The sequence below is a fragment of the Oryza brachyantha genome, chromosome 3 (genome assembly GCF_000231095.2).
Source record: "Oryza brachyantha chromosome 3, ObraRS2, whole genome shotgun sequence".
Lineage (NCBI taxonomy): Eukaryota > Viridiplantae > Streptophyta > Magnoliopsida > Poales > Poaceae > Oryza > Oryza brachyantha.
In genome coordinates, this window is record NC_023165.2 from 11,284,663 (window position 1) to 11,297,142 (window position 12,480).

At 38.0% G+C, this 12,480-nt stretch overlaps 1 protein-coding gene across 1 annotated transcript; it reads left to right on the plus strand.

Annotated features, from left to right (window-relative positions):
- The first annotated feature begins 219 nt into the window (after positions 1-219).
- On the plus strand, positions 220-11,803 carry LOC102709543 (nuclear cap-binding protein subunit 1). The gene is made up of 19 exons (XM_006650011.3): positions 220-378; positions 1,771-1,830; positions 2,185-2,241; positions 2,957-3,028; positions 3,172-3,234; positions 4,019-4,195; positions 4,786-4,911; positions 4,993-5,059; positions 5,292-5,488; positions 6,798-6,868; positions 7,428-7,512; positions 7,884-7,952; positions 8,661-8,779; positions 8,938-9,076; positions 9,178-9,678; positions 9,936-10,235; positions 10,352-10,530; positions 10,945-11,056; positions 11,562-11,803. The coding sequence occupies exons 1-19, from the start codon at positions 292-294 to the stop codon at positions 11,679-11,681; spliced, it is 2,601 nt and encodes an 866-aa protein (XP_006650074.1). The 5' UTR covers positions 220-291; the 3' UTR covers positions 11,682-11,803.
- The last annotated feature ends 677 nt before the right edge of the window (positions 11,804-12,480 follow it).

Here is a 12,480-nt window from a genome sequence, read left to right on the forward strand (position 1 = left end):
ATTATTAGGCACACAAATTGCATATACATCAACTCTTTTAATACAAAAGTTCGACCCAAAAAAAAAAAGCTTAGTTTCAAAATATATATAAAAAAAAGAAAGACAGAAAGCCCCTTGGCCTCGTACAACTCTGTCCTCCGAGCTTGCCATGTCCCAACCCAAGCCGGTCGCACCGCACCGCATCAAAACCCCGGCCGCACCCGACCCGACCCAAACCAAAACCCTCGAACCCGGCCACTCTCTCCCCATCCCTCCCCCTTGCCGCGCCGCGCCGCCGACGCCTCCGCTGCCATGAGCGCGGGCTGGAGGACGCTGCTGCTGCGGATCGGCGACAGGTGCCCCGAGTACGCGGGCTCCGCCGACCACAAGGAGCACATCGTGAGCGCTAGCCCCCTCCCCCCCCCCCTCGCTACCCCTTTTTTTTTCCTTCTCGTCTCCGGCGGACCCTAGGTTGTCTGTGTAGGGTGTGGGTTTATTTTTTCCGTGAGTGCGTGGGTTTATGCTTAGTCCGGCGTTGTGCCTTGGTTGGTTGCCCGCGCTTTCGGTGGGAGTGGGTGGGGTGGTGGTGGTGCTGGAGATGGGCAGCTCAAAACCCTAACCACCTGTTGACAATTGCTCGCTCATTCGGGTGCTTGGCGTTTGGGTGTGTGGAGCCGTGACGGTCTAGTCTGGATAATGGAGACGGGGAGAGTGACCTCGGGAAGGACAAAAAAACATGTGTTTTTGCTAATTTGGTCATCATAATTTCTGCCATTTGCATTGGGATACACTTTTAGTGAAAATAGTTCAATGTAGGGAGATCAAAATTGAGCCCTGCTAAAGTAGTGCACGCTTGTCGTCACACATTTGAACACTCTACATGCAGAGCAATGTATATTCTTTGACACCAAAGTTGTGTTTGAACCATCTCGAGGTGCTCTAAGTGTGTTATCTTTACGATGAGAAGCATATATGGTTATCCCGCTTCTAGTTTCAGTGAATCCAGTGAGGAAATCTCCTTGCTTGCTTTTTCATGTTATGTGTTGATTCAATTCTGAACTTGTTACTATTAGATGCTATGTGTTGATGGCATGTTTATTTGAGAACCATTGAAACCAATGAACAAATATTCTAGTCAACTAAATAGGCCTTGCCTACATTCATACATCCTCCGAAGATTAGCGTAGAGCACAGCATCACCACTATCAACTCTTTCTAATTAGTATAAAATCTAATATTTTATTTTATACTCCCCCTGTTTCACAATATAAGACTTTCTAGCCTTGCCTAGATTCATATAGATGCTAATGAATCTAGACATATATATAAATTATATACATTCATCAATTTGATGAATTTAGACAAGGCTAGAAAGTCTTACAATATGAAACGGAGGTAGTAGTAAATTTCAGAAAACTGCAACCTTCTTGTCAAAACTATTGCTTTGCTGCAACTTTAGCCGTGCATTTCAGAAATCTTCACAAACAGCGAATTGTTTTATCACAAAACTTCAAAGTTCGTTTGTCTTAACAGGTTGGGCCCACTTGTCAGACTCACATGTAATATAGTAATACTTGTACCGTTACAAGTTGGGCCCACATGTCAAACACACAATAAGGGATAAAGTTGTAGTTTTGTGATAAAATAATTCACTATTGTTTCAAATTTTGAGAAGCATCTATCTAAACTTGTGGCAAAGTGATAATTATGACAAGAAAGCTGCAGCTTTGTGGATTTACTCTTTATTTTAGGACCTTTTAGACTTGTTTTGACCAAGCATTTTTTTTGTAGGAAACTTGTTATGGTGTCCTTTGTCGAGAATATGAACATTCCAAAGATGCCATTTTTGAGGTCAGTGCTCAGTATTTTATCATATGCTTCTTCACATATTGTCTAAATCCACGATTAATGTGGTCTTTTATTTGTAGCAAGCTCTTCTCACTTCTATGAAGAAATATCACTGTCTATAATTGTCATTTTCAGTTTTTCACTGTAGTCAGTATCCCCTTTTAGAATAAAAACTATTGTCCATTGGCTAAGACAGTTTTCGTATTTTTAAAGAATTATAAAGCCAAGAGGTTTAATGTTGCTGTCAGCTTTTCTGCAGTGAAGAAAATAAAGAAATCAATGGAGAGAATATATCTTATATTCTGCATCTTATGGTTGAATCAATATGATACTAATTGGACATACCTTTTTGAGCAGTTTTTCCTTCAGTGTGCAGACCAATTGCCTCACAAGATCCCTTTCTTTGGAGTATTGGTGCGCACCTACTTGAACCTTATAAACCTACATGATAGTTTATGGCCTTGTCTCTTGGTTATTACTAATTATGAGCATTTTATTTTTTTGTTCCAATATAATTTTGACACGCCACCGTGTCCTTTTATTCCTTTATTACCCCCAGAAGATGAATGCACAATAAACTCTATCAGTACTAGTGTAGCTCTAAAAAAAATCTTGGACTCTTGTGCCCTTTTGAATTGATGAAGCCTTGAAGTTGTTTATTTTCGGAGAGATAGCCTTGCAAAATTAGATCAACACTTAAAGGTGGTTGCAAACCACAGTCACACTGCATAATTGTGAGTGCTGATTAACATGATTGAGGAAAGTACTGTAAAAGAGGAATGCAAAGTTGGCATATGCTTTGCTTCAATTGTGCTGTGCATGATCTTGTAATTTCTTGAGCTGACCATATACTGTTCTTTCAAATAAAGATTATTATTTTTTGCATCAGCTATCATTGATGGATATGCTCATTGTTTTGCTGCTTATGTGTGTTTGACTGTTTGTTCACTATGTATCCTCTATGGAACTTCCATTGTCAGTTTCGTTCGAAACATTATTAATGTCTTGTTCTTAGTTTACTTTTACACAATATTGGTGTAAGAACAAGACTTGACTACTTAGTTTTTCCTATTTAATTTAAGCTCTAAACTATCTCCTTAAGATGGCTCTTTTTTGCTTTTAATTTCAGATAGGTTTGATAAACTTGGAAAATGAAGATTTTGCCAAGGATATTGTCAATACCACGCATGCCAATTTACTGGTACACCCCTTTGTTTTTTATGTTCCAGCAATATTAGGTCAATGTTTTCCTTTGGGCACTTCATACTAAGTCCAAATTACATTATGGCTTGCCCTTGCCCTTTTTATAGTTTATCTTAGCTTTAAGTGATGTATTAATTACAGGATGCCTTGCATAATGAAAATCGTGATAGAATCAGGATATTGCTGCGATTTCTCTGTGGCCTGGTAAGTGCATCATTGCTTGCTGCTTTTCTATAATCTATAATCCAATTGGTGATGCCTGAAATGTGTCTGACACACTATCATAGTGTATGTTCGATCCACCAAGTATGCTATAGGCAATTAGTTGTCATCTTTCAGCCTTGGTAACTTGAGCACTTAATGAATGACACAACAGTGCAATTGCATGCATGGCACAATTAACTTGTTTAATTTTGTGCAAAATGATATCGGGCATAAAGCATAAATCAGGAAGACTAGAAACAATCTTGTGAACATCGTCCCGGGGGGGGGGGGGGGGGGGGCATGTATGTTACACACTTATGCTTCATATGTCCTACCTTCACCTCTAAAACCAGAAACTGAGCACATGCTACCAAGTGCGGTTGACTATCCATGGGGGCTCTTGTGCTAATATTTTACTGTTATCTAAATTATATTCTATTACTACCTAATTGCTTGGAATTCACTAGTCATGTTGAACCTAGGCGACAGCTAGCCATGTACCCTCTAGCATCTACTGCCTTCTTGAACCATGCCTTTTGTTCTGAATCTCCACTTGCTACCTAAGACTGAGCTGATAACTTATAAACTCTGAATGCTTTAAGTCTCTTTTCCAAAAGAGTGGAGTGACTTCTTTCTACATTCTTCAATTCTTCATATTGCCTGACATAAATGTTTTCTTTAATTGCACCTATATGGATATGATTGAGCTGTTCGTGGTACAGCATATAGTATTTTTTTTTCTTTTCTCTTTTTTCATAACTATATTTTTGTGGTTGCCTTGTAGATGTGCAGCAAAGTTGTCCTGCCAAATTCTATTATCGAAACATTTGAGACACTATTATCATCTGCCGCAACAATATTAGATGAGGAAACTGGAAATCCTTCGTGGCAACCATGTGCTGATTTCTATGTGTATTGTATTTTGGCTTCCCTTCCATGGGGTGGCTCAGAATTGTTTGAGGTAACTTGAACTGCCCTTCTTTACTGCTTATGTGAACATATGTGCAGCTCAACATGTCTGTCACTGTATCTAAATTAGTTGTGCATGCGATACTATTTCATGTACATGACTGTTTCATCATTTTTCTTAGTGTTATTTCCTACTTACTCTGTCCCAGAAAGACTTCATTCTTAGCCTATTCCACACATACCAATACAAAGTTACAAAGACTAGAATGCCCTTTACTTTTTTAAACCCTGATGCATATGTCCCCAACCTTTTCAAATTCCAATGCATTTGGCCCTCACTTTACCAAACTCCAATGCAACAATTGCTCCAAAAATGAAATCTTTGTGGGACAAATGAGAGAGCCAAAAATGAGGTCTTTGTGGGACAGTTGTAGTATATACTTGGTTGAGCTGCTAGATGGAAAGCTGAAACAACAATAATTTGTTTGAACACGACAAACTAGAAAGTGCAATGCAGTTCCACTTTAGGAGTACCCTTTGTTCAATTGTTCTTTTACCATGGGATTCTTTGAAGCTATTCTGAATTTGTATACTAGAAAATTCTGCAGATAATTCAGTGGTATAATACACTCTAACATGCAGCAAGTTCCAGATGAATTTGAGAGAGTTCTGGTTGGTATACAGTCTTATATAAGCATCAGAAGGCATTTTGATGATATTGCTTTCTCAGTCTTTGAAACAGATGAAGGCAACTCTCCCAACAAAAAGGTGAACTGATTCGGTTTCTCCTTGTCAATTCAGACTCCACTTGTGATATCTAGATCAGTGTTATAAAGTTAATCCTTGCAGGATTTCATTGAAGATTTATGGGAGCGTATTCAAGTTCTTTCTCGCAACGGGTGGAAGGTTAAGAGTGGTATGCAATATATATCAGTCCATATGGTTTATTACTGAACAAACGTTGTTGACCTTAAGTTGCAATTGCATTTGATATTGCGACAGCAATACCTGACTGTATCATAATATGTTCCAAAAACCCTATATTTATATTCAGAACACCTCTTTCTTATGTTAAATAAGGCTGGTATCCCAAAATCTTAACATGCTTGTGTCTTATTTGTTTCTGCATTCTATTTTATGTCTGGCAGTTCCAAAACCTCACTTATCATTTGAAGCCCAGCTGGTAGCTGGTGTCTCTCACCGTTTCTCCCCAATTAGTTGCCCCCCACCTACTATCTCACAATCATCCTCTGAAATAGTAAAAGGTCAAGAGAAACATGAAGCTGATCTGAAGTACCCTCAAAGGCTTCGTAGGCTTCACATATTTCCAACAAATAAAGCCGAGGTAATTTGTACATTTTCTTTCGTTCATGAAGTGCATTTTTTGTGTCTTTTGTTGTCATGTTTTCATTTTGTACCACTTGGTTATACATTACAAACTCACTGCTTATATATTCTTTAAATAACACATGGCAATATTTCACTTGGAGTTTGCTCAGTTTGTTGCCAGTTTTGTTGCTATTCTTCATGCTATCCCAGTAGGATGCCATTACCTGTTGCTAGTACAATTCTCAGTTACAATCTAAAATTAAATTTTATTTCAGAGAGACATATACTGTGGTTAGAAGCAAATAATATTTGAACATTTAACCTTTTGACCAATATGTTCCCTTAATACCTGATTTTAAGTGGGAAAATGGAACTGAAATTATTTAGTACTGTTAATGAGTTGAATATTACTATCAATTCTACCTTGCAGCTGTTTCCTTTGTCAGACATAAGCAATCACCCAGTCAGACATCTCTTGTCATGTATACTCATTTCTTTAGTATAATCACACCTTATGGACCTCCCTTATTGATTTGTGGTAAAAAATAGTAGTTTGAAAGGGCTGAATGTTTGATGGATTATCTGATTTTGTGATAATATTCGAGGGTACAGACAAATGAATTAACTATTACAAAGTTGAGAAGTTGTTTCAAAAAAGTATTCTAAGCAATTTATGTATAGAAAGCTTTTGCAAAAATCTTACTGTTTAGGAGCTTGGGGAGTGTGTCCATCTATCTGTTCGCCCATTAAGAATAATTGAACAGGCCCTCGTAATATGTAGTCATGTGAAAATGGTATTACTATACTTGCCATTGAAAATATTTACATTATATAATGATTTAATGAACAGTTACACTTTTGTATAACAAGTAGCGGTAAGTTGAATGTTGAACACCCATGGTGATCTCGAACATGTCATATTCTTGAGAAGTGGGATTACATAACTCATAACATTTTTGTAAGTTGGCCAAGTTGCATTCTTTTCCCAGGAGACTGTCAAGGTTGTAATGCACTTGACAATCATATTTGTAGTTCTACACCTTATTATTTGTACAGAAATAAATTGTGTTGTCTTTGCATGAATGGACACTGTTTAGCATGCAGTTACAACAACAATAATAAATTTCATATTATTTCCACCATTTCTTGGTTTGATTCATTTCCCATATGTAACAGCAACAGCAACAATAAATTTCCTATTATTTCCACCATTTCTTGGTCTGATTCATTTCCCATATGTACTTTTGTAACTTATCTACTGTATCTGTCTGTATGACAACTGTATTCCATGTACTTCATGTCTAACCATCTAGTTTTTGCTGCAGAACATGCAACCTGTAGATCGTTTTGTTGTTGAAGAATGCATATTGGACGTGCTACTTTTCTTCAATGGATGGTCAGTATTTCAATTGTTCCAAGATTATCAATACCATTATATTACTTACAGTAGTTGAGACTGGAGGATATCACACATGCTTTGCTAATATATTCATGGAAGGCATAACTGGTCATCTAGTCACAAGATTCGCTTGTCAGTCTTTATGATAAACACATGCTACCAGATTCTATTGCTAGGGTGCCTTGTTTCTCTTAGAAACAAAAACTGGTCGTATTTAGCCCCCTCACTTTTGTCCCATTGTCTATTGCTATGTCTTTGCTCAGATTTAGCTTGTGAGGAGTTCTACTCGATTTTATCTAATAAGACTTACTCTTCGAAGCTGTGGAGGCCCTATGCTTTACATTTTGGAATTTCCTTTTCTTTCTCCTTTTGGTGCTGGTAACGTACTATGTGTTTATTTATTGAGCATTCTTGTGAGAGCTTTCTTGATAAAAGAAGAGATGAGCACTTCGAATGCAATAATCATTTTGACAGGATTTAATGTTTGCTTACAGTTTTATAAACAGTCAGATTGCCTACTGATTCTATCTTTGTTATGTTTTTCTTTGAAAGACAGCCGCAAAGAATGTGCATTTTATCTGGTCAGCTTACCTGTGCCTTTCCGTTATGAATACCTGATGGCTGAGACCATATTTTCACAGGTACTTCTTAATCTTCAGGGTTTGATGTTTGGTTTTACTGATTTTAGTTTGTTCAGTAGTGTTTTGTATAGAGAACTTTACTATGCAAAACAATTCGTCAGGCAACACATTCTTACAAGCTTCAGTGTGACATTATTTTGGTTTTAAAACCCCAAAAACCTGGTATTTGTTATAGTTCACTCTATGCAAACTGTCTCATAATCAATATATGCACGTTACTAGGATACCATCTACTCCAGTATATATGCATGCTGTGCTATATTCTGTGACAGTGTGTCTGTGTCTGTGCATGTCTTTGTGTGTGTGTGCCTAAACTACAAATACAATGTTTTTATGTGGATTTAATTGTGTATTATATTGATATTTTGCAGCTACTGTTATTGCCGAATCCCCCTTTCAGGCCAATTTACTATACTTTGGTTATTATCGACCTTTGCAAGGTACCTTTTTCATGCTTTTGATCTTGTTAGCTAATGTTGTTTGTTGTTTCTGTGATACTGTGTGATATCAATATATTGCCGAGATCATTTTAGAATATCCCCCCTTTCCCAAAGCTCAAGTGTGCGCCAATAGGGCCCCTTGCATCTGTACATGTTCATCTTTATCTTTATCATACTTGATTTTATTGTTTGTATTTGAAAAAGAGTATCATTAAGTTCTATCTACTCATCATGTTCTCACACTTAGTGGCTTATGCTTTTTAATTTTTATGTAGAGTTTATTCTTTCATTTTGGTAAACAGCCCGTTTCTGTGAAAAATGTTAATAGCATTGGGCTGTACATCTCTGAACTGTCAGTTCAAGAACAGCTGTTGATACAAAAATGTCTGGTGCTCTTAAATCTGAAAAATGCAGCATATTGGCGTGATATAAGCGCCTGGTGAGCTGAGGTTATCAGAAATGAATCAGTTCTCTGTACTGTTGCAAAGCTAATTTGACCTGTACTGATCTTTCATGAACTGCCTAGCAATCGGGCAGCTTTTAATGCACAAGCATAACACGAATTGATCACATTATTGTTGTTGTGGATGCCCTTGTGCGATAGCTATAACTAAAGTCCATATGTGACATCCCGTATAAATTTTCTTCTGGCACTTTTAATATTTTTTGGGATGATACACTGAGTTACTTGTCTAATAACTTTTCCAGGCATTGCCAGGTGCATTTCCTTCAGTTGTGGTAGGAGCAGTGCATGCTCTTTTTGAAAGAATTAGTAACATGGATATGGAGTGCCGCACCCGACTTATCCTATGGTTTTCACATCATTTGTAAGTTTATTGTTCTGTTGTTTACTATTTGACCTACCTGCTATACATCTCTTTTCTTGGGAGTTTTTCTTGTGATCATTCCTTGAGATATCACCCTCAAGACAAACTTCCAGTCTTATTGATGTCAAATTGTGATTGATATTGTTCTGCTTTCACAGGTCAAATTTCCAATTCATTTGGCCTTGGCAGGAATGGGCTTATGTCAAGGACCTTCCAAAATGGGCTCCACAGCGTGTTTTTGTCCAAGAAGTATTAGAAAGGGAAATTCGTTTGTCCTACTTTGACAAAATCAAGCAGGTTAGTGATGCGCAAGGAAGCATATTCCATGCTTCTTGCTCACTGTTTCTACCAATGGGCCAACAGTCATTTGAATTGGATCTTGTCTCTTATTTTTCCAGAGCATAGAGGACGCCGCTGAATTGGAAGAATTGTTACCCCCAAAAGCTGGGCCTAACTTCAGATATCATAGTGATGAAGGCAAAGAAAGCACTGATGGCCACAGATTGTCCAAGGAACTTGTTGGCATGGTTAGAGGAAAGAAGACAGTACGTGATATTATTTTATGGGTAGAAGAACAAATAATTCCTGCAAATGGTGCCAAATTTGCACTTGATGTTGTTAGCCAGACACTTCTGGACATCGGCTCAAAAAGTTTCACCCATCTTATCACTGTTTTGGAGAGATATAATCAAATAATATCAAAGCTGTGCCCAAATGAGGAAATGCAGTTATTGTTGATGGATGAAGTCAGTGCTTATTGGAAGAACAGTACCCAGATGATTGCGATAACTATTGATAGGATGATGGTTTATCGCCTAATTTCCAATCTGGCTATAGTCAAATGGGTTTTTTCTCCTGCTAATGTTGATCAGTTTCATGTTTCAGATCGTCCATGGGAGGTGCATTCTTTATCCTCATATTGAATAACCAAACCTATTCTGCAATTTTAGCCATGTACATTTAAAACAAACCTGTACTGCTTGTGAAAATGATGGCACACTGTAGGAGCTTTCTGCTTTCGGTGCTCTTTACATACATGTTTAGGGAAATACTCGAGTGATCTAGAAGTCAAGGCAACCCTCCATTAATTTTCTGCATTATAACTAGCTCTTCATATTTTACTTTGAACCTTTCTGATCTACATTCTCTTATACAGATTCTTAGAAATGCTGTTAGTAAAACATACAATCGGATTTATGACCTCCGAAAAGAAATTCAGACACTCAGGAAAGGTCTTCAAGCTGCTAAAGAGGCCAGTGAAAAGGCCAACAGAGAGCTGGAGGAGGCTAAATCTATTATTGAGATTGTAGATGGCCAACCAGTGCCGGTTGAAAAACCAGGAAGACTAAAACGACTTCAGACGCGTGCTGACACTATGAAAGAGGAGGAAGTAACCACTGAAGAATCTTTAGAAGCAAAGGATGCCCTCCTTGTTCGGGGACTTGAAGAAAGCAAGGTATCTATTGGTTATCACCTTAATTTTGTACTGTTGCTTGGTACTTTGCTCCGCTACCATAGAGTTGAGAATCCTTTTGACTGGTTACCCACAAATCTTGCCAAATGGTTTTGCAGGAATTGCTTAGGTTACTGTTCAAGAGCTTTGTTGATGTGTTAACAGAACGTTTGCCACCTATTTCTGCTGATGGAGAGGTTCCTAATTTACGTGCCGGAGATCCAAATGTAAACTCTGCAGCCAGTGCCCCTGAAGCAACTATGGACATAGACAATGAAAATGGAGCAGATAATGATAGGTCAGTTTTTTTTTTAATTTTGTTTTCAACGCTATTACAAGAATTAATGCTTTTACAAGATGGATTACTATTTTATAACATGCTAGCTTACTGTTCATGAGTGGTTCATTCTCAACTAAGCTATTTGCGGAAAGCTTGCATGAACTCTAGTGGACTAGGATTTTGTGTTAAAAGTTAAAAACTAAAGATTCAATAGAGATTGGTAGATATCAGTCAAGACTCAAGACAGACAGGTTCTTGGATGGATTAGTATCAGCTGATTGGTATCTAATTGCCGTATTAACCTGAATTCTTGAAGTTTAATGCCAGGAACGCATATTTACTGTCCGGTATACATAGTTTGTTGCCATTATCATGGGCTTGGCTGTCATTATCAGAAAACTGGGGTGCTAACTTGTTTCTATGCTTTAACAGTCAGCTGAATGGTCAAAACACAAAAGTCGGTCATAATGTTGGAGAGCTTGAGCAATGGTGTCTTTGCACATTGGGCTATCTCAAGTCATTTTCTCGTCAGTATGCTACTGAGGTTAGTACTGCTGTTGGAGCATTGCTCTTATTAGCTTTTTTCTGAGTTCACAAAGCGTAAATGTTTACCCAGTTATCATGCTTTAATTCCATTTTTATGAAATGTTAGACCAAATTGGATCTCTCCAGTGTAGGTATACTATCTCACTGTACTATGAGTCTGTAAACCAACAATTTCTGTATACTCCCTTTGATTCCAAATTTGAGTGGTCTATACTGTTCACAAGAAAATAGCTCAGATGATTCTGTTACCCTACATTTATACTGTTTTGAGAAAGAAGATTCATTTATTTGTGAGAGGTGTAGTGTTTGGCAAGAGAAAACAAAAGATAAATACAGTTCAGGAAGCCTTGAGAAGGCTAATGGCTTCATATTGAAATTGTTCTATTACAAATAATGTCACTCATGGTCTTAGTAAATGACTGATTTGTTCTGCAGTACATTTTTAGTTTTCTTTTCCATGGCCTCCATAGATTCCACTAACGGGATATGCGCATGTTTTGCAGATCTGGTCTCATATGTCGATGTTGGATCAAGAGGTTTTTGTTGGGGATATTCACCCTCTTATCCGGAAAGCTGCTTTCTCCGGTTTGTGCAGACCAACTAGTGAAGGGTCTCACCTTTGATTTTTGACCCTTCCAGTGAGTTGTAGTTTACCTTGTATCATACGCTACAAATTTTCATCTTCACTAACTGGACATGCCGAAAAATACTCTGCGTAATGTACTCAGGAAATCGATTTTCTCGTGCCTCTGGCCCCAGGAACACCCTTGGTAGAAAGCATTGTAACGATGTTAGGTGATTAAATTATCAGTTACTCAGTTAGCTTTATTCGAATTGCAATGGTAGTATTTTCTGGACCATGGTTGAGTAACTGCTATAGCTTTGTTTTCCCAGCTCATTCTCCGTGTCAGGACACGGCCGTCTTTATTGATAAGCTGATATGAGGCAGTTCTCATGTTGGGTATTAGCATCTATGGGGCAAATACTAACAATGGAACTGGCGTGCATGCCGGAGTCAAACTGGTTTTACCTGCCCTGGATCTGCCAAAAACACCTCTGCTGTTAACAGAAATCTTGGACTTCGTACAAAGAACCCTTGTTTACCTTACCGGAACAGTGTCTGGGCAATAAAGCGTGCCAGACGTGTCCTGGCAAAACAAGCACGTCAGAATAAAACCTGTCCAGAAGCTCAAGTAGTCCTTTCTTTTTTGAAGCAGGGCATATCATATTAAATAAATGAGATTGTTGTAACCCTCTCGTTTCAAGAAATAGACATGTTAGCTACCAACAAAGAACAAAGTGACTCCAAAATTTGGAACACAAGAAGAAGAGATGTGAGCAGATGAGCAAAGGGACTACAAAATTTGGAACACAACAGGAGACGCGTAAAAGTATATTATCTAGCAGCAGTGACCATCTTCA

What these genes read in the sequence shown, in the direction of transcription:
- LOC102709543 (XM_006650011.3), top strand. Translation starts at nt 292, where the DNA reads ATGAGCGCGGGCTGGAGGACGCTGCTGCTGCGGATCGGCGACAGGTGC. An exon ending in GCAACTCTCCCAACAAAAAG is followed by an intron (nt 4,912 to 4,992) that starts GTGAACTGATTC and finishes TAATCCTTGCAG; the next exon opens with GATTTCATTGAAGATTTATG. An exon ending in TTATTATCGACCTTTGCAAG is followed by an intron (nt 7,953 to 8,660) that starts GTACCTTTTTCA and finishes TAACTTTTCCAG; the next exon opens with GCATTGCCAGGTGCATTTCC.